Here is a 20,743-nt window from a genome sequence, read left to right on the forward strand (position 1 = left end):
GATATTGAAGAAGCTGCAAATATGCACATAAGCCCGCGATACTATGACCAGCGGCAGACACTTTTCCTATCTGTTCCAAGTAAGCAGGTTTTGTTTGACTTCAAATTTGGCGGGTGGCACGATATTTCTGTCTTGCCCTTCACACTAAAGACTACTCAAATGGAGTAGACCTGGTGGAGACAGACATGAAGAATCCGGAGAGGTATCATGTTTTGCACCTATTGTTACATTCAATCCAGTATAACTAGAAAAAAGATTGTTAGGTTATTTATTGATGTTTTGTGAAGTTTCTTCAAATTCTATCCACATCTGAAAAAGTTATTCGAGTACAACTGGATGTTTTTACCTGTTTATAAGGCTTCAGTATGGGGGTCAATTTCGGAACTTTACCCCAGAAAGTCACAGATTCAAAAGACCTCCAGAAACATGTGTAGTAGGTTATTTAATGATGTTTTGTGAAGTTTCCTCAAATTCTATCCACATCTGAAAAAGTTATTCGAGTACAACTGGATGTTTTTACCTGTTTATAAGGCTTCAGTATGGGGGTCAATTTCGGAACTTTACCCCAGAAAGTCAGAGATTCAAAAGACCTCCAGAAACATGTGTAGTAGGTTATTTAATGATGTTTTGTGAAGTTTCTTCAAATTCTATCCACATCTGAAAAGTTATTCGAGTACAAATACGATAAGATGTTTGTTTGAAACCATACAAATAACAAGCTCAGCTTGTCAGAAAACTAAGAAAAAATGGTGTAATACCAACCGCAGCCCTGCTGTACCGGGCGCTGTCCCACAGTCTTGTGCCGAACGAAACCTGGGAGCCAGTATGCTATTGAAGTACTGTACCCGCATTAAAGGGGCGTGTTTCAGCATAGGCATTCTATACTGTTTATTCTCTTTCATACAGAGTGTTATATATGTACACAAACATATCAATATATCTATACATATATATACACATCTGTATGATATATTTTGTGATTATGAGTCCTTGCTAGCTCCTCAGCTAATCCACCAGGCAGAGCATTTCGGGGCTTATGATCAGTATGCTCTTTTACACCTGGGTGCCCCCTCACCCCTGCGTCCAGGGATGATGCCAGCAAAGGTGTGTTAATATGTTGTAGCAGTGTATATAAAATATGTATATTGTAGCCATAGAGGCATGTATCATCCTTTGAATGTAGAAGTATGTTGCATATATAGACAAATGGTTATAAAATTGGGATATCTTGTTTATGCAGATAAATCGCGAATAGAAAAAGCATTGGAGTCTGGTGTGACATAATAGTAATGTTGATGGTGTGGTATCGAGGCATCTTACAATGTCATATGATGCTCAAAATTTAGTATGAGTTAACCAATCTCCAAGGTTGTTGTGCCTTTGTAAGGCGAGAATGGGGGTTTTTGACCATATGTTTTGTAATTCTTTATCCTTTGTTATAATATTCCAGTGTTTTTTGAGAATTTCACGGATGTGAATGGTGCGGTTGTCATAGGGTATAATGAAGGGTAAAACAGAGCCTTTCGGTGTGGAGAAACTGCCGTCATTTATTTGTTTAGATTCAAGTAGCTGCGATTGCGATAGTCTAATGACCTTATTGAACTGTTCATTTATATCATTGATCTGATATCCCCTTATGATGAGGTTGTTTTTTAATTCTTGTAATTTTGAATATAGCTCTTCGTCACTTGTGATAACCCTTCTGTAACGTAAGGCCTGGCTGTAAATGATTCCAGTTTTACAACTCCATGGGTGGAAGGAATCACCGTGTAAGAGATTGCAAGTGTCTGTTGGTTTTTGGTAGAGTGAGGTGGTAATTCCCCCCTCTTTGTGTAAGTTTATTGTTGTATCCAAGAAGTGTATATTTGAATTGGAATAATTTGCTTCAAACTTTATTGTTTTGTGGACGGTGTTGGTGTATTGTATAAAATTTTGTAGGTCCTCAAGGGTGTGTGGCCAAATGAAAATTATATCGTCGATGAATCTTTTCCAAAACATTGGAGTACGCCCCATTGGGGCATTTTGTAAAATATGTTGTTCTATAGTTGTCATAAATATGTTGGCATAGTTGGGAGCGAAGGGGCTCCCCATTGCAGTGCCCTGAATTTGTTGATAAAATCTACCATTAAAGGCCCCCTTTTCAATTTATCTGCGTGGCCTACCTTACCTGCCCCCCTGTCTAAGTCTACAAGTTGTCACTGTTCTTAATGCTTCAAATCGATGAGAGCTATCCTATTATCAATGTTTTTGATGAAAAATTGCTATATTTTGGACAAGAATCGAAAATAATGAGCCCACGCAGAAAAATTGGAAATGTGAAGTTTCAATTTATCTGCGTGGCCTACCTTACCTGCCCCCCTGTCTAAGTCTACAAGTTGTCACTGTTCTTAATGCTTCAAATCGATGAGAGCTTTCCTATTATCAATGTTTTTGATAAAAAGTTGCTATATTTTCGACAAGAATCGAAAATAATGAGCCCACGCAGAAGAATTCGAAATGTGAAGTTTCAATTTATCTGCGTGGCCTACCTTATCTGCCCCCTGTCTAAGTCTACAAGTTGTCACTGTTCTTGATGCTTCAAATCGATGAGAACTATCGTATTATCAACGTTTTTGGTAAAAAATTGCTACATTTTGGACAAGAATCGAAAATAATGAGCCCACGCAGAAAAATTGGAAATGTGAAGTTTCAATTTATCTGCGTGGCCTACCTTACCTGCCCCTCTGTCTAAGTCTACAAGTTGTCACTGTTCTTAATGCTTCAAATCGATGAGAGCTATCCTATTATCAATGTTTTTGATAAAAAGTTGCTACATTTTCGACAAGAATCGAAAATAATGAGCCCACGCAGAAAAATTGGAAATGTGAAGTTTCAATTTATCTGCGTGGCCTACCTTACCTGCCCCCCTGTCTAAGTCTACAAGTTGTCACTGTTCTTGATGCTTCAAATCGATGAGAACTATTATATTATCAACGTTTTTGATGAAAAATTGCTATATTTTGGACAAGAATCGAAAATAATGAGCCCACGCAGAAAAATTGGAAATCTGAAGTTTCAATTTTTCTGCGTGGCCTATCTTATCTGTAGTGATTGGGGCTCTTTAATTTCAGTAGGCAGCTTTTGCCATATTTATTGGTCAATAAATCTAATGGTCTCAGTACCATGTGTTGTTGCACTTCTCTGTACCTCTCTGTACCAGTGCTGTTCTTCCACTGGGAAAAATAACGTTGCTGTTTGCTCGAAATTCATATTTTATATGCCGGATTCAGGTTATTGACAGTTTTATGTATCCCAGCCAAGAATAGCTGTAAATCTATCTGGTGAAGAGACACTGATTCTGTTTTATTAAATAAGGACTCTTTCTGTTATAGTAAGTAATTGATCAAAATTGTAAGTGCTATCTTTGCATATGATTCGAAGAGCACATTCATGAATCTTGTTTACCGTAAAAGCTCTATTAAGCCCCCTCTCTATTTAGCCCCCCTTTCTAATAAACCAATCTTTTAGGCAGAAATTTGAAATAAGCCCCCACTCTCTGTTAAGCCCCCCCCCCAATTTTTATACAAGAAAGACTACAGAGTAAAGTGCAATGATTTAGTGATAGCTTATGATGTATTTCGTCGTAATATTGCCAATTTTTTAATTTCATGTGTTTGAGAGTGATATTGATTCTTTTAAAGCAATACCAGATGATGATGTTTTGCAGCAAGATATTGCTGATTTGATTATTTATTCAGACGAAGATGAGGAAAGACTCAAAATTTCATTGAATTCCACGATTTAACGATTAGATTTCTGCCACTGTTCTGTTATACATTTTCGTTTTTAGACATAAACCAGAAAGCTACAGAAAAATAAAAATCATTATTGTATCCTTGATCTTGTTTTTTTATATTAGCCCCCCTCCCTCTCCAATAAGCCCCACTCTCTATTAAGCCCCCCTCTAGGACCCCGAAAATTAAATAAGCCCCCGGGGGCTTAATAGAGCTTTTACGGTATTTCATTATTTGAATTACTACCATAGAACATCTACAGAAGTAATCAATAACTAAAATTAGACATTATGAGGGAGTTCATTGCTAGAACTAGTTGAGGTGCAACCATTAATGTTGATATGCGATTTACAGCAAGAAGTTTTTGACTGGCCTTTTTGCAGAGGTTTGCAGGGATTGGAAGCTTAACATTTTGTCGAAGGTTATTCTAAGAAGTGTCTCTTTGGTACTCTCTTTTATCAGATTTATACAGAGACCCCTTTATCTTTTTTCCGAATATTAGAAGATGTCATTTTTCTTCGTTCATTTTCATGTAACTATCCTCAAACCATTGTGATAACAAGCAAGCGTTTCTTTCGAGTGATTCTAATATTACGTGCAGATCGGATCCACAAAGAAAGATAGTAGTATCATCCACATAATTACATAGAAAGTAGAAAGTAGGACAAAGAACTACAAAGTATATGGTTGCAAATCCCTATTCTAAGCGTAGAAAGGTGTAAAGGTTTTCGAGATTGGGATTGGTTAACTCACATTGTATTCTTTGTTGTACCTTTTAGTGCAAACCGTCTCCATTCCACACCCTTACTATACATCATGGGCACATGCTCTGCACTTTGTTTCCCCATTTTTGCTGCTATATGCATAACCAAAAATTACACTTGAAATGCTTAGGTGCCTTACGAACTGAGAAAAGAGAGCAGGGAATGACTTTTTGAAGCCATGTTCTAAAATTTCTCCATGCAATCTGCTTTTAGAAAGATCAAAACAACCAACTCGCAACCAGGGCCACCAAGTAGGGAAACAGGGGAAATCGCCTTTGAGGGTTTCGGGGGCCTCAAAAAGTAAAACATTTCATTTCCAAAATGCAGTAAATCAAATACTAATTACAAAAGAAGCGATAAAAAAAGGTACGCCAAAAAAGAACAACGTTTTAAACGATGGCAAGAAAATGACTGCAATAAATGTTCGGAAATGTATTTTAAGACAATCGAAAGCGCGTGGTAGCAAAAATTTAGCAAAAATCTTTCCCTCTATCCCCAGGGCTTCTAGCTCCTTTCGGCGGCACAGCTCACAACAATTCCAAAACATATCTATGAAATTATTGCTCTATATCAGGGCTTGTAAAAACAATCTTTTCAATATCTTTGGCATTTTATAGAAACTTTGCTAGGATGCCCCTTAATGCAGGCGTCCACCACTCTAGTGATGGTTTCTTCGTCCTTGTATGCACAAAAAGATATGAAACAATACACTTTTATAAGAATACCTAATTTTTTGATGAGCTTCAATATTCTTTAATTTTTTTATTATGAGCCTAAGATTATTCTTAAATTAATTTTAAGCGAAATAAGGTATAACCGGATTGCATTATAGTTTTAAGGACTTCAAGACCAGATACGTCTTTACAAGACATAAATACGTCTATTTCAAGACAGCGTGAAACACAGACTTGTTTTGCTTTCCAAAAGACTCAAAAAAACAAAAAATTAATTTTTGGTGAAGTTTGAGCCTTGTGCTCTTCTTAGATTATTCTTAAATTTCAGAGATTTTTAGCCTCAATGTTCTTATAGACTTTATTCTTATAACAAAAAGTGTATACACCATATCTGTACTGAGACCTGTTCCTGCTCTTTTTCATTACTATAATGACAAACATGATCCAAGCTGTATCACTGCGTAAGACTGTGTGGTGGTGCCAAGTGCAATAAGGCTGCGTTTGACATTACGCTGATGTAAAGTGGCCCACTAAGACTAAAAACAGTTTTAATCATTGCACAAAACCGTCTCAATGCTGCTACCCTGGGTGCCAAAGCCACAAAATTTGAGCGCTTAACTAGAGACCCATTTTAAGGAACGTCCTCCGCTTATACACTCGTATCTTCTAATTTCCGCGCTCGAACTTATGTTGCTCTGGTACCAGTGTACAATACTGCACAAAGTGGTAATTACTACACCTTAATATTACCATTTTTTAATGATAGTTGGAAGGTAATTTTTTTGAGCAACTTCTACCTAGTAGTATTTTTTTAATTTTATTATGTAAATCTTTAAATTGGCCCTTCCCTCTTTTGGTAGTTTGTTAATTATAGTAAGAGCAAATTGAAGAGAAGGGCTTAAACAAGGGTGGGAAAAAAAGAATCATCTGAAAATTGAAATAAATTAGCCCATTATCAAAGGCTCTTTTAGTTTTTCAATTCACTATGAGAATTGAACATTTCTAAAAAATCGATGTTTACATCAATGTCAAAAGCATTTTGGAATTTCTTTTTATTTATTTACCTTCATTTCTCCAAATATGTTCAATTTATCATGGATAAGAATCCGCATAATACGATTAGGGGCTTACTCAATGGCAGGGGCCATCGCGACCACGCCTTTAAGCTTAGCTTGCATTTATTTATTTATTTTAAACCTTTAACATTTTCAGGCGTAATTTTGTTTCTTTTAACAAATCCTGATTTAAATTGAAATTTATTACTTAATAAGACACCAGTCTTTAGTTTAGCTTAGGATACATTTCAGAATTTTTCTTACAGTAATTTTCTTGCAATTTTTTAAAAAAATTACCTTTGCATTTGTTATGTTTGTTGATTCCTTTCTTAAAAAAGAATTACATTATGAAACATTACAAACAGGGACGTCGGAGAATGGGGCGTGAGGGTCAACCGCCCCTGTTGCCTTTTGATAGGAGGGGCAAGAGGGGCCAGCGTGCCCATTTGATTAAAGTACCCTTGAAACCGCCCCATTGTAAAAATCAGAGAGATTCCGTTGAAATTCTGATTGCAGTGCTCAATTCATGACGACATTTCTCAAAACTTGTAAAATAAATCCTTATGCCAAAGTTAGCCAAATTTTAAGATACGAACAGAAGATTGAAATAAAATGTCAGTTAGTAGTTAGTAGGAGGAATGAGTAGAAGCTGAAAATTATTTTCAAAGGCCCTTTACTCAAGCTTGTCCCCTTGCTCTTAAGTCGTTCCACTTCCAGTGTCCATGATAACAGACCTTGAGAACCTGTGACAAAACTGCTCCTGCTCCCTCTGCAGCCATTTTAGAAGTCGGAATCAAATTTGAGGACCTTAGAGATGCCTTTTATAAATTTCTTGAAATAAAATTATAATTTAGAAAAAGTGTATATCAGCATTTTTCTCCGTGAGGTCTTATACTTAATTACTCTCCCTAAGAAATCAAATCAAATCATAGTATTTACAACGCACAAAGAGATGTTATTTTCCAAAATATTGATTTCCAAAATTATTTTATCTCGTTAGTTTATTTTACTAATTTGTGGCCGAATGTATGTGCTATCAATCTTGGACTAAAATGTTGTATCTTTCTTTTCTTTCTCGATTAAAAACCTTTGGGGGATTGAAAAAAAATTTAATCCAGGGCGAGAGCTTTTTTGAAGAGAACCTCTGTTGTAAGATTTTATGACATTATGCAAGGTACAGGCGCCAAAATAGCTTTCGCATGGGCTGCATGCAGAGCGGCCTCTGTTATGCAAATTAGATGATCCAGACGCAAAAAAAGATTTGGAGTGGGCCCACGCAGATTTGGTTGCCACGCAGATTTTAGTATCACACCGGTGTTCGAACCTTCGTGTTAGGTGTAAGATATTCGAAAAGTGTTTCATCAATACGGTAGTTGTGGAGGAGATGTGTTAAAAAAGTTGTAATCTCGGCGGATGTTTCGATTGTATGATCTACTGGATGTTCTTTGTAAAAGTTTGCATCATCAAGTTGTTTTGTGGCCTCGCGTAAATACATGTCTTTAGGCCATAGTACAATTTTGCCTCCTTTGTCGGCTTTTTTTATTGAAATATTGTCTATTTGTTTTAGGCTTAGAGTGCTGTGTCGATTTTGATCTGTTTCTCTGAAAATATTCCAGGAAATTGAAAAATATTTGCAGGTGAGCATGGCCTAATAATATACCTATATGTTTTGTTTTGAGTTTTTATTTTATATTGGGTTTTTTCTTTAGAAAAAGAGTTTTTGCTTCGAATGTTCGTGAAGTTTCTCGAATGTCTATTTTTGGGCCTAAGTGTGGTCACTGTCAAAACCAATATGCTTTCTGAAAAAGGAGAGACTTTCCTCCGCAAGGTTGATTCCAAAAGTTTCCCAATTTGAGAAGCTTTCTTCCTGCGCAACTTTCTTCCCGTAAAGTGATATGACCCCAGGGAACATTCGATCATGTATGGAAGGTCATTATTAGCTAGAAATGTATCAATGGTGACTCTAGACAACTAACTTAAAACATTAGCTCCTTGATCTCTACATACAGTTTCAAATTATTCCTCTAGGACGTAGAACAGATTTATCTTTGTGCGAAATTTGAAATAGAATTTCTGTACAGTGTATGTTGGTCATAGTGGGGCCCTTTGGCCTGCGCGCAGACTTCATTTTGATGCTTAGTTGTGAAGCCAGCATGTATGCTAGGGGCCTTGGCTGTGACTGCAGTTTCCGGTTTATGAAAATTATCTTCTCCACTCCAACTTTTGCAGAAAGGGCCCGTAATTTTCTTTACTTTGCATGTCTAAGGGCCCGGTGGGGATCGCCACTTTGCCACCCGGGTCAGATCGCGCCTGGCCTTTAGCACGAGAGAGTTTGAACGATCATCAATTATTCTCGTTAGGTTTTCATAAATTTCAACTGTGACTGGTGCTGTCATCAACAACCGATAATATCTATTTGAAAATGGCAAAATCCTCTGTCTTTCTTCTGAAAATTTGCCAGTTTTCAAGAGGTTGATGACAAAACTTCCATTTTCACACCGAACCCCCCCCCCCCCCCCCCGTAGCGACGGCCCTGCAATGGCGTTGGTTAATTGGCTGTCTGACTTGTAAATGAAGAAAAATATGTTTCTATGTTAGAAGACAACTTTTTTGCCAGTGTAGAGCTGATGTCTGGAATTGCTCATAAGCAATTTATCTTCTAGTAGTAAACATTAAGGCAGTCTTTATTTCTTTTGAATATTAGCAGTCATTCTCTTCATTGTTTTCATTTTTCATTTCATTTCATTTTTCATTCATTATCAATCAATCCTAAATACAATTCATACACAAAACTCTACAACTAAGATACATTACAACACTAAGAACTAAAAACTGACAATACTAAAAACAAATGAAAAACTACTTTACATGATTGAATTTAAGATTATTCATTGTGGTGGGCTTCTTCTAAGTCTTTCAAGTCTGAAAGTAAACCTTGATTGAACACCTTTGAAAATCTTATAAAAACTTATGTGTAAATTCACAGTTACAGTCATTTTCTATGCCAATCTAATATCTAAAATGTTGGTGTAGCAATTTTTGTTAAAACCAGTCTAATTCCTCGGCCAGATCTTGGCAAAGATAGTGTACTGATTTTAAGTCAGTTTGGTATGACGTTTTGGGTTGCATGGACTGTCATCCAAGCTCATCTATTGATACTTTTTGAGTATATACAGGAAACTTTTTCCAATTCAGCTGTTTTCAGTAGACAGGTTTTTATCCTTGGATGCTTCAACATTGACCTCACTAGTTCTAATAGACACACTCCAACCAGTGGCGGACTGGCTCAGAATTTTTAACTGGCCACAAATAACTGGAGGGACCCAGGTGGGTGTGTTCTGAAATTAGCATTTCATCATAATCAATCAATTTCTAAGCAACATAACATATATGTAGCACTAATAGCGAAGTTGAGCTGTTGACTACAAATGGGCGCTGAGTAAACTAATTGAAATTTAACATTCTCAAAAAAAAAGTTCAAAGTTATAAGAAAACTAACCTCAGATGCATAAAGGATAGTAAGTTTAAATTACAGAATACCTGAGGTGTGAGGAAGCCTCATCTTTACTGAAACTTAAACTAAAGATGGCAGACCTAAAAATAGCAAACTAGAAAGAAAGGTACACTGATTTGCTTGCTTTGTAGAAGTTTTGGCTCACATGCGGAATACATTGAACGTCTATTGGACTGTACAAATTTCTATCAAAAATTCAAAATGGAAAAACTTGCTTAGCAACAAATAAAGCCAAAGCAAATCATTTCTATATTCGAAAATTTGACATCTTAATCATGATATTATAGCTAAATCATAGCAAAAAGGCTCCCTTGAATTTTTGTGTAATCATCCACTAAATTGGTTTGCTGTCTGTATTTTAGACTTAATACGTGCTTACAAATTATATTTTTCACAAAACTTTTAGGTTTATCATCTCGAAGACCATTTCAATCAAATGCTACCAAAAGTTGCATTTCTTTAATTTGCATCCCAAGAAACCAGTCCCCTTTTTGCATCAACTTTGCCTTCCTTTCTGAAAACCACTTGTGACTCAAAGTTTATTCGTCCATTATGTGCAATTTGGCTAATTCTTGCCATTTTATTGACATCTTTTTTATATCAATTTTTTCATTCCATGAGGCAATACCTTACCCGTTTGTGTTTTATAACAAGCAATTTTTTGGTAAACGAATCTTTAAGACTATGCAGCAACCCACGTTGAAGAATCATTTGCATCGCATTATCTTTTAATGCTATGGCTTGAGTAAAAGAAAAAGTTAATGCCAAGTTTGTTACTGAATCACTCCTTACTTTTTTGCTAACTGGCAAAAATTTAAGTGAACTCCACAATTAATGCCGGGTAGATTAACTGAACCTGGGCCTATGAAAAATAAAAAATTTCAGAAAATTCCATCATATTGAAAATTCCAAATCTCTATTATCCTCTCATAACCTAAAAAAGTCATTGTTTTTTAGCTTCGACCCTATTTATTTTATAACCACATGCTATGACGTTTTATTCAACCTCAATTCTGATGTAATCAATTATATTTATTATTCGTGATGAGACATCTAAAGGCCCCACATTCCTAAAATGAGGCCCTTTTACTGCAAAGATGGGGCCCTTTTTGCCAGATTTTAAAAAGGGCCCACCAGCCCATTGGCCAGTGGCTGGTGGGCCAGTGGGCCAGTCCACCACTGACTCCAACTACAAATTATGTTAATTTCCTTTTCTCTAAGCAATTTTTTCCACATATCATTCATCAAAAGAGGTATCCAAAAATTCCTAAACTTCGATTAGAACAATTTTTCTAACATTACTGATAATCAGGGGTGGCTTGGTGTGTAAATAGGTAGGTAGTCAATTTTTTTAGCCACACCCTTTCTCAAAAGAGAAACGCCCAAATTTTGCCTATGACATCACCACACTAACCACTCTTGACACCTGGCCCCAAAGTCTCTATGAGGTTGGTACCTATGGAATTGAATATAAAGCGACCTGTATGGTTTTGCCTCCTTGAGATTTTGGTAATATGTTGCTTCTCTATGTTAAAAATCTATGACAGAATTTTGTCATGACAAGATTCTGAAAAGTTCTTGACAAAGTTTATCTGCCAAAAATTTATCTGACAAAATTTGTTGTTGTTAATGCAATTGAAGGTCAGATGGCAACCTGTTTTCACTTGATTGTGATGCGTCAAGTGCAGCATTCTTCAAACTATCCTCTGCTACATGATCATAAGCATTCATTAATTGACTTTGCATCTTTAAAAGCATTTTCAGTTAGCCCTTTCATGTCCATTTAACCAGTGGCAGGTAGGGCAGCTTCAAGTATCCTTCAGTATTCTGGTCAAAACAGTGAAGTTTTTTTCATGACAGTTTATGTTGTAATAGTTGGCCCCAGGTGCATAGATTGCAGCTCCTTTTCACATTGATTTTGATTTTGATTTTGATTTTGATTTTGATTTGATTTGATTTGATTTGATTTGATTTGATTTGATTTGGTTTGATTTGATTTGATTGATTTGATTTGATTTGATTTGATTCAAATTCTACTACATTTCTAAAAAGCTAGTTAGTTACATAAACTATAAACAAATCAACTAAAGAACGCAGCAACAACAATAACATTTAAAAGACAAAATGAAGCAGAATTCCGACGTTGCTAAAACGAGGAACAAGCGGAACAACCTAGTAACAGGCGGAACAACCCAGTAACAACCCAGTAACAAGCGGAACAACCCAGGAACAAGCAGAACAACCCAGTAACAAGCGGAAATGTGAATTAATTGTTTAGTAAATACCACATGGGGGCGTTTATAATCCAACTCTCTGAAGTTCGTGTGGGCTAGAACTATCAAGAGGCCGTCAATCATGTCTTCATCAGTTTCGGAGGCTTTGTGATTTTGCCAACGGACAGAGAGAATCTATCGACCCCGGATCGGGACGAAAAATAAATAGTAAAGCATGCCTAAAGGGGTATGGGGAATGCTCCCCCAGAAATTTTTTGAAAATGGTGGCTGCTCTGGTGGCTATTTTGGTTGCTAAAATAGCTATGCTGGGTAAACTGCTCTGGCGGCAGTGGCTAAGATAGAGGGAATCAGAGGGGGGCAACAAAACCCTGTAGAGCTAGACCGAGGGGCAATTCACTCTTGAAAATTGCGTACAAGATTTTACCAAAACAAAAGGATTTCTAGGGATTTTCAGGTAAAGCAATAGGATTTTTATAAAAGGTGTACAAGATTTTCTTGGAGTGATTTGCCCGTCGAGCTAGACTCCTATTTTGTCGGAAAACCTCTGGTCTTCTGGAAATTTTCTATGTTTATCTACTTGCCATGTTTTATAGGAAAGAATTTAAAGTTAAATGAAAATAAGAATATCTGAATATGTCAAAATATTTATTTATTTCAGTTCTGATGTCGTTATATTTTGTGTACTTAGATATGATTGTATTTAGAGTGTATTATGGCTCTTCAACTAATTTTATTTAGATAAATGAATTTTTTTATGATGATGATGGAAACGCCAAACATCGGTTGCGTGTTTGTCACCCTACCATCAAAATTTCACGATATTGCGCCATTAAATCGCCTGGGGAGAAAAATGACATTGATGTGCCTACAAGAAAAATCATGCCCTGTCGTGGGATAAAAGTCGGAAAATCCAGGAACCAGGACACTGATGGTTTGCCTATAATCATTTTTACTGAGGCGGAAAGTTAACCTCTTCTTTAATCCAAATTATAAGTTGTAAGAGGCTGCCCATTGTATTCCTTCCCATGCAGTACATTGTTATAAAGGAAACATACTACAGTAAGACAATTATTGGTGGGGCTTCAGAAACCCCCCCCCCAGCCCCCCGGCTCCGACGGGCCTGAAAAATGTGATTGCAACAGGGCTACATGTACAGATTTGCAACAGTGTGTCTGTTGTGATCGAATGTATACGCATGCTTTACTATTTATTTTTCGTCCCGATCCGGGGTCGATAGATTCTCTCTGTCCGTTGGCAAAATCACAAAGCCTCCGAAACAGACGAAGACATGATTGACGGCCTCTTGATAGTTCTAGCCCACACGAACTTCAGAGAGTTGGATTATAAACGCCCCCATGTGGTATTTACTAAACAATAATTCACATTTCCGCTTGTTTCTGGGTTGTTCTGCTTGTTCCTTGGTTGTTCCGCTTGTTACTGGATTGTTACTGGGTTGTTCCGCTTGTTCCTCGTTTTAGCAACGTCGAGCAGAATTCTTAAGGAGGAGCCTTCAAAGTAGGTTAACTAACAAGATGAAGGCCCCCCTTTTGTTTCAGCGATCTATATGTTCATCTATAATTATGTCTCGTTGAATTAAATTAAATTACTTTATGGACTAAACAAGAAATTTTGCAAAGCTCACTGACTTTCAAATAGATTCCACATTAGATTGTAATTGCCTTGTATCTAGTCTTTATGGCTTGTATGGCCTCCTCTCTCCTAGACTCCAAAATGGCAAGGTAATTGCTGCCTGACTTGACTATATATATTTGCCTGAGATGTTTTGTTGTGCGGATCTCAAATGACCGATTGTGCGGATCTCAAAATTTTGGTACTAGATTATTAGAAGCCCATCACACAAATGCCAATGGAACTCCAACCTAGTTAATGATATTCATTCAGTTTTGTTTTATTTATTTGAATTTTCTCACTGAACCTTAAATATTAATTTCTGAAAGTAAATATGAATATGGTCACATGACTTAATTCCTAAAATTAAGTAAAATATACTTGTCAAGGCCAGCAGTAAAATGTTTTTGCCCCCTTCATTTTCTTCATAAGAAATCAATGGAAAGCTTTGGCATCAAGGGGCATCACAGAGCACAAAATGAAGGCTCTATCTCATGATATTGACCTAACAAATGTTCAAAGTATTTAAAGTGTCGTGTTTTTTAATTATTTTGTGAGAAATGTAAAAGCTCTAAAATCCAAGAAAAATAATGTAATCAGTGATTACCTTGAGTACAGCCCCCCCCCCCAATGATGCCACTGCTGATAATGATATGCTAATATTCTGACTCAAATATCAGATCATTTTCCTCAATTTATTATTGTTAAACAAGGGGGTATACCTTATAAGAATTTATCGTTTTACCCACATGATTTCTCTAAGCTCAACAAAAGATTTCCCTTAGGGCATTTCAAGCTTTGTTACCACACATAACCAATGTTATTTTCTCTAAAGGGAATCTTCTGGCATCCGGCAATCTTTCCTACCTGCTAGCCAATGGTTCATTAAATTTCCCTAGCCCAGGCTAATCAGATTGATAAAAATAGCTGTTTATTTTATATTTGATGAATATTTCTGTCAACACATTAAAAAAGCTGCAGTCCTTATGGTGCTTATGTTTTTAAATTTGTCCTTTTTTGCAATTTAAATGCCATGAGGACATTCAAATTCATGGAAAGCATTGTCCTCTCTTGAAGGCAAGCTACAAGCTATGGGCTGCCTCATAAGATGCACTTAAAGGTGTCTATTCTAGGTAAAAAGCATTCTAAACATTCTAAAACTTTGATTTTAAAGATACTATACTGATAAGAAGAATTTGTTTCTTTTTACGAGTAACGTATCTTGTATTTCCTAATAAGAGATATTCTCTTTAAATAATGAGAGCCTATTAGCATTTAACAAGACCGTTAACATCGACATTGTTAACAAGACCAAAGAACATTTGGATGAGATGTCAAGTTAATTAGAGCATAGAACTTTTTGTCCTAAGATGCACCAACTATAGACAGGGAACTATTGTTGCAAAACAATGATTGGCACGTTATTTATTATTTTATCTTCTATGGTCTACAGAATTTTTTTCGGAAACAAATCATTATAAAAAACTATATTTAGGAACTACTACTATTTTTCTTGTATTGAGTGATTAACTGAAATTTACAGCTTCTATGGCGTCATAAAATGGTAAATTAACAGAAAGTCAAGCCCTATTTCTTTGTCATAAAATTTTGACACATTTTTAAAATGTATTGTAAATAGAATCTTCATACCAATGTAGTAATGAACCCTTTCGGATGGACAAGAAACATGCACAATTGCTTTAATTATCTATTTGCTATAACACTATTTACTGTCTTAAATAGCTTTAATTATCAAAGTTCTAACATTACGCAGCATTGTTATCACTTTTTAAAAGCTAGAAAGAGAAATGGTGTTGTATGTGAATTTCAGTCGTAATGCTGTAGATAACTGGAGGTCCTTGCTTAATGACATCACGGTTCTCAATCTCATCTCTAGTCAAAAAACCAAAACTTTTCATTCACTTTCCGCATCTGGTTGTCCAACTCCTTACTTCACTATCTCTATGATATTGTAGCTTATTTTATACATGAATGCCACATTTTTTCGTTTCTTTTCTTTTCCTTTTTGTTCCAGGCTCCTCCAGCTAGTCAATTTCAAGTGGGCTAGACCCATATCTTACAACTGGGCTTTGACTCACCATAACTCTACTTGGTGGTTGTCCTCTGAATCCAAACTGGTCGCATTAGTATCTATCACTATCACTTCATTTATCAACAACAGTCCATATTTTATTTGGACATGCTTTTCCATTGAATTCAACAAATAAAAAATGACTCTTATGATGGGCTTGAAGAATGGTTTCGATAGCAAAGTCAGAAGTATTTCCCTCTTTTCTTTCAATACATGCCAACTTGATGGAGTTCCTTTAACACTGTTATCTCTCTATTGGACAATTTTTGCGCGGGTTTCTTCTGAATGATAGCCTTATAAATATATGAATGATACCTTTTAAAAACGACAAAGGCTAGCGTAGAAGTTCTAGCTAGGTCCTTTTCATTTTCCTTGCCTCTTCTACTGAAGATCTTTGGTTTAGTGCCGCTTTTCTTCTGCAAGTTAATCCTTTCCCTTTCATAAAACATCTGATTGGGCTTACTGTACACTTTTTTATAAGAATGTGTAATTTTTTGCTGAGCCTCAATATTCTTAATTTTTTTCATTTTGAGCCTAAGATTTTTCTTAAAATATTCTTAAACGACACAAGATGAAACTGAGTCGCATTATACTGTTAAAGACTCCAAGGCCGGAAAAGTTCATTTCAAAACATGTAACGTGAAACTTCCATTTGTTTTGCTTTTGAAAAATAACTCAAATCAGCAAAAAAATTAAATTTTTGATGGAGCTAGAGCCTTGCATTATTCATAAATTATTCTTAAATTTCAGCGATTTTGAGCCTTAATATTCTTATATAAAAGTGCATCGTCGCACATAGCTTAATCTTCTAATAAATGGTTTTTGAAATCTCCAAATCTGAAACTTTAAGTTATGATGATAATCTTCCATCATTAGTATCCATAAATTCAGAACCTTGGCAAGCAAGGCAATTTCGCTTGAGTATTATTCCAATTTTCTAACCATCGAAATCAACAGATTTTCGTTTTTCTTCATTGGCAACAAGAAAGGAAAAGCCCGTTGCTTTGCATTTTCCTTTGTCGATTTGAAAATTCGTTTGTCATCATGTTCATTTTTTTCAGAAGCATCATCAGTGACTACCAATAATTGTGCAATAATGGCCAGTCTGACATCTTCACACCTCCAACAAGCTCAAAAATACATTGCCGCCGGCGGAGCAGGAAAAAATCCTATTTCTTTGGTGATGGAATTGGGTCAACTGTTGAATATATCGCCAGTTTTCAATAGCTATGAGCCACCAGACCTCTCTTCCATTCACAAACATGTATTTGTTTGTGAGGTGAGGTTTGCAAATTTAAAAGTAAAATGCCAAGGATTAAATAAAAAGCAAGTGAAAACAGATGTCGCTCGGAAGCTGATAGAACGGATTACAATGGAGGCTGATAGGGAAACTGCTCCTGTTGAGCGACAGACACCAGTAAGGACAGGTGCAGGTGCACAGGTTTGTAAAGATAGTATACAGTCTAACTGCCCATATGAAGATAAAATAACTCAGTTAAAATTTATCCAAGATTATAAAATTCTTTAAAATGCTCACGATTAGTCTCGCCAAAACGTAGATTAGTTCGCTAGCCCGCTAAGAACACCCAGAGCCATCACGAGTAATGAAGAGAAATGATGGAAATTCAATGCTGTTTTATTTCTTATTTTCCTTTCTTCCTTGCCTTTCTCAATAATTGAACACGTGATTGAATGAATAATGATACTTTGTGCAATTTTAGGCTATATTTTTGCTTGATTTTCAGAGGGATGTGTTTGTGCTATTTATGCTTTTCGTCTCTCTAGTTCAGCTTTACCAAACTTATGTAAATGCTCGTATTCTCTTCACATATGTAAATGTTGAATTTTTCCAGAGACGTGGAATTTTATGGGAGAGAGAGGTGAATTCACATCCAGTCGAGACTTCACTGCCTGAAACTGCAAAACCTATTGCCAACTGGGTTGGGAGATTACAGGAATACCTTGTTAAAGATGAAAGAGGACTACCAGACTATAAATTTGAAGAGAGCAATGATAAAATTCGAAACTTGTACAGTGCTACTGTGAAGGTAGGTTTTTATTTGCTCAACAGTCAGCTGTAACCTGACTGAGGACATCAAGGATATTCTTTATGCTGGGTCAAACTTTTGCGGGGGGATTTTTAGCCTCAAGTTAGGAGTATGGAGCATAGGCTAGGGGATCTTTAGCATAGCATCTCTTTTCCAAGGTCTTCCCTTCCCTCCATGCGAGATATAGAATTTTTTCATCGATTTTCTCTGTGAATTTCGAAAATTCGAATAGGTGCCCACCCTATAACAAGGGGGCGCTTATTCGACAGGGGCGCTTATAAAATTATTTTCTTAAACGAGAGGCGCTTATTTGAGAGGGGCACTTATTCGAACGATTACGGTATGTGTTTAGCGTCACTGTTGTGATTCACGTTTTCCGACAGATCCCGGGCGTACGTGGGGCTTACCAAGCCACTGCCTACAACAAAGCAGATGCAAAACAACTTGCAGCCAAGAAGATGTTTAACGCCATTAGCAAATCAGGTTCAGAAGGCACCCAGGCTGCGCAAGCATCCCAAGACCGCCTCAGTGTGCGGACATTGCGCAGCTACCTGAAAAACCATACGGAGGAGAAGCCGGCTAATGCTGACAGTGGACAAGATGACTCCTTTGAGACATTCGTTGATGCGTTCAGCAAAATTGACTTCGAAGAGGGGAATCCAGAAAAGACGATTCAAACCTCAATTGAAGTTCTCAAAAGACTTTCAACACTTGAGAAATTCGATATCGAGTATCATGATGTTCCAACCACCAGAAATTCATATTTGTGTCTATTGGAAGCAAAAATTGGCCAAAGTCTTGTTTGTCACGGAATTGGGGAAAACCGGCCCCAGGCGATGGAGAAGGCCGCGGAAAGTATGCTGGAATTAGTGCGCTTCTTCAAACACTTTAAGAAAGAGAGATGAATGGAGTTGAGATGTTGGTGAAAGATTGTGTGTTTGTCTTGCGGTGTAGAGGCTGAAAAAGAATATGACAGGACAGACTTTTTATTTTGAAAATTGTAAGCAGATTGTTGGTAAGAATCGATTGCTCTTCCATATTGAACGGCAGTTAAAAACTTATTGAGGCTGGCTTCAATATTTCATTTCTTTTTTTCATTTCTAAATATTTATACAGGTTTACAGATGTCAGTAATAAAAAAGTAACTGTTTTACAAATCGACCTGTGCAAAAACAGAAAAGCCTAAATTAAAGAGAATTACAATGTAAAATAAGTTAAATTTAAAAGAGCATAACATAACTAAATATAAAAATAAAATGTACCTCTCATATGGATTTTTTGAAGGTAACAAGGGACGGTGCCAATTTAGTTTCCTTATTCAGCTCATTCCATAATTTTGCTCCTCGATAAGAAAATGCTTTTTGGCCTTGGCATGTTCTTAAAAGAGGTATCTGCAAGTTTGTTTCAGTAGAGCGAAGATTGCGAGCACTGCTCTCTGAGCATTTACTGAAAAGTTCCCCTAAATATTGAGGAGCAAGCGAGTTCAATGCCTTATAGGTCAGCGTTGCTGTTTTTTTATGAGATCTCTGATTGAGGGCCAGCCAAGATTTTGGAGCAGAGGGGCAGCAGGAGCATCATAAGGACTATTTGTATTTTTTCCTAACAGCTCTTTTCTGAATTTTTTGGATTTGGATTTGGTTTCACTACAACAACCCCAAACTGAGAAACATAAGAACCAAGATAAAAATCTTCCTTTCTTTCCAAGAAAAGTTCAGCATTTTTTGTTTCAATCTTTCAAACCTTCATGGAGCTTCACTTTAAATAATACCTTTGACGTTTGCATCGTGCATTAAAAGATTGGCTGCGTAGACGTGATGGCGTTGCAAAAAAGACGTCGATGGGTTATTGTTAATATTTTTCTCCCAAAATTATTTCAAATTTGCAGAAAAACACGAAAAGGAACTTCAATTTCTAACCGTTTCTCCGCATGCAAGATTAAAGAACGTTTGGGCTCTTTTGGCCTGACGCTGATGATGTGTGTAGAGTTGAGCATTGTATCCCTAGACACGTTTGTAAGCCTATGATGTATCAGTGCTTTGATGTGGGAGATGTAGTGATGTCTCCATACCTCGAAGTCCTGTGTCGTTGCATTGTTTTGGCAAGTGGCATGGTGTCGACTTGATGTACCAATCAAATTCGCATTGGTGGTACCGATCATGAATAGCTTTTTGACAGTCAGGGTCCAAATGGCTTGTTGAATTAGCAAGGCTAGCTATTTATTTTTGGCTGGATACGAAAACTGTTTATGAAACTTATGTACCAAGCTACCGCTACCGTGGGCTGGTTGTCCTGATTGATGAAAAAATCAAATGCGAATGTTTCGACTGGGAGAGTTTAACAGAACTGTAGTGGCCAGATGATGTTGTATGTTGTATTCAATTTTACAAAAACACAACCACCAAGTTGACATCGTTTGGAGCATGGTATGCTTTGGCACCCTTTAAAATTACGAAAAAACTACAGCGAAATTCTAACCACTATACAAAAGTTTCAGTTTCTCGTGCCCCTTATAGTATCTTATTAATGTGCTGTTATTAGAGACTTTTCAATCATACATTAATAATCCAAAGTTATATACACTGTCACTTGTATGGGAAATTTAAACAATTGCACACTTTGGTATGGTCTTTATTAACATAGATTCATTTACTATGCATTTAATGTTTTAAAAGTAGATTAAAATCTTATTAAAGAAAGATGATACAGAAATTTGAATAACTTAAGTTTATATTAAATTTCAGCGTTGATTCCAAAATTTATTCAATTTTGGTTATTGGGAAATTTTTTATCACCATACAAATTTATTCAATGCATCTTTATATTCCTGTATGAATATAGAGAAGCAAAGAACTACCCTTGCCCATGGTTTGCTGTTTTGGGAATCATCACATGGAGGAAGACGTGTGGCGGACCTGCGAAGGCCTAGATTGATCAATTGGGGGAACCATATCCAAAGGAAA

The 20,743-nt window shown here is 36.5% G+C and overlaps 1 protein-coding gene across 3 annotated transcripts; it reads left to right on the plus strand.

Moving 5' to 3' along the window:
* Window positions 1–70: 70 nt before the first annotated feature.
* On the plus strand, window positions 71–18,860 carry LOC135688376 (uncharacterized). Of its 3 annotated transcripts, none has more exons than XM_089115646.1 (4): window positions 71–202; window positions 16,797–17,176; window positions 17,589–17,783; window positions 18,167–18,860. In XM_089115646.1, the coding sequence occupies exons 2-4, from the start codon at window positions 16,832–16,834 to the stop codon at window positions 18,686–18,688; spliced, it is 1,062 nt and encodes a 353-aa protein (XP_088971772.1). In that variant the 5' UTR covers window positions 71–202; window positions 16,797–16,831; the 3' UTR covers window positions 18,689–18,860. The 3 variants fall into 3 exon arrangements, with proteins under 3 accessions (XP_088971772.1, XP_088971770.1, XP_088971771.1); XM_089115644.1 differs by lacking the exon at window positions 71–202 and adding an exon at window positions 7,631–7,903; XM_089115645.1 differs by lacking the exon at window positions 71–202 and adding an exon at window positions 7,631–7,903 and having other exon boundaries at window positions 16,800–17,176.
* The last annotated feature ends 1,883 nt before the right edge of the window (window positions 18,861–20,743 follow it).

The sequence above is a fragment of the Rhopilema esculentum genome, unplaced genomic scaffold (assembly GCF_057945365.1).
Source record: "Rhopilema esculentum isolate cy_ngs unplaced genomic scaffold, ASM5794536v1 HiC_scaffold_36, whole genome shotgun sequence".
NCBI lineage: Eukaryota > Metazoa > Cnidaria > Scyphozoa > Rhizostomeae > Rhizostomatidae > Rhopilema > Rhopilema esculentum.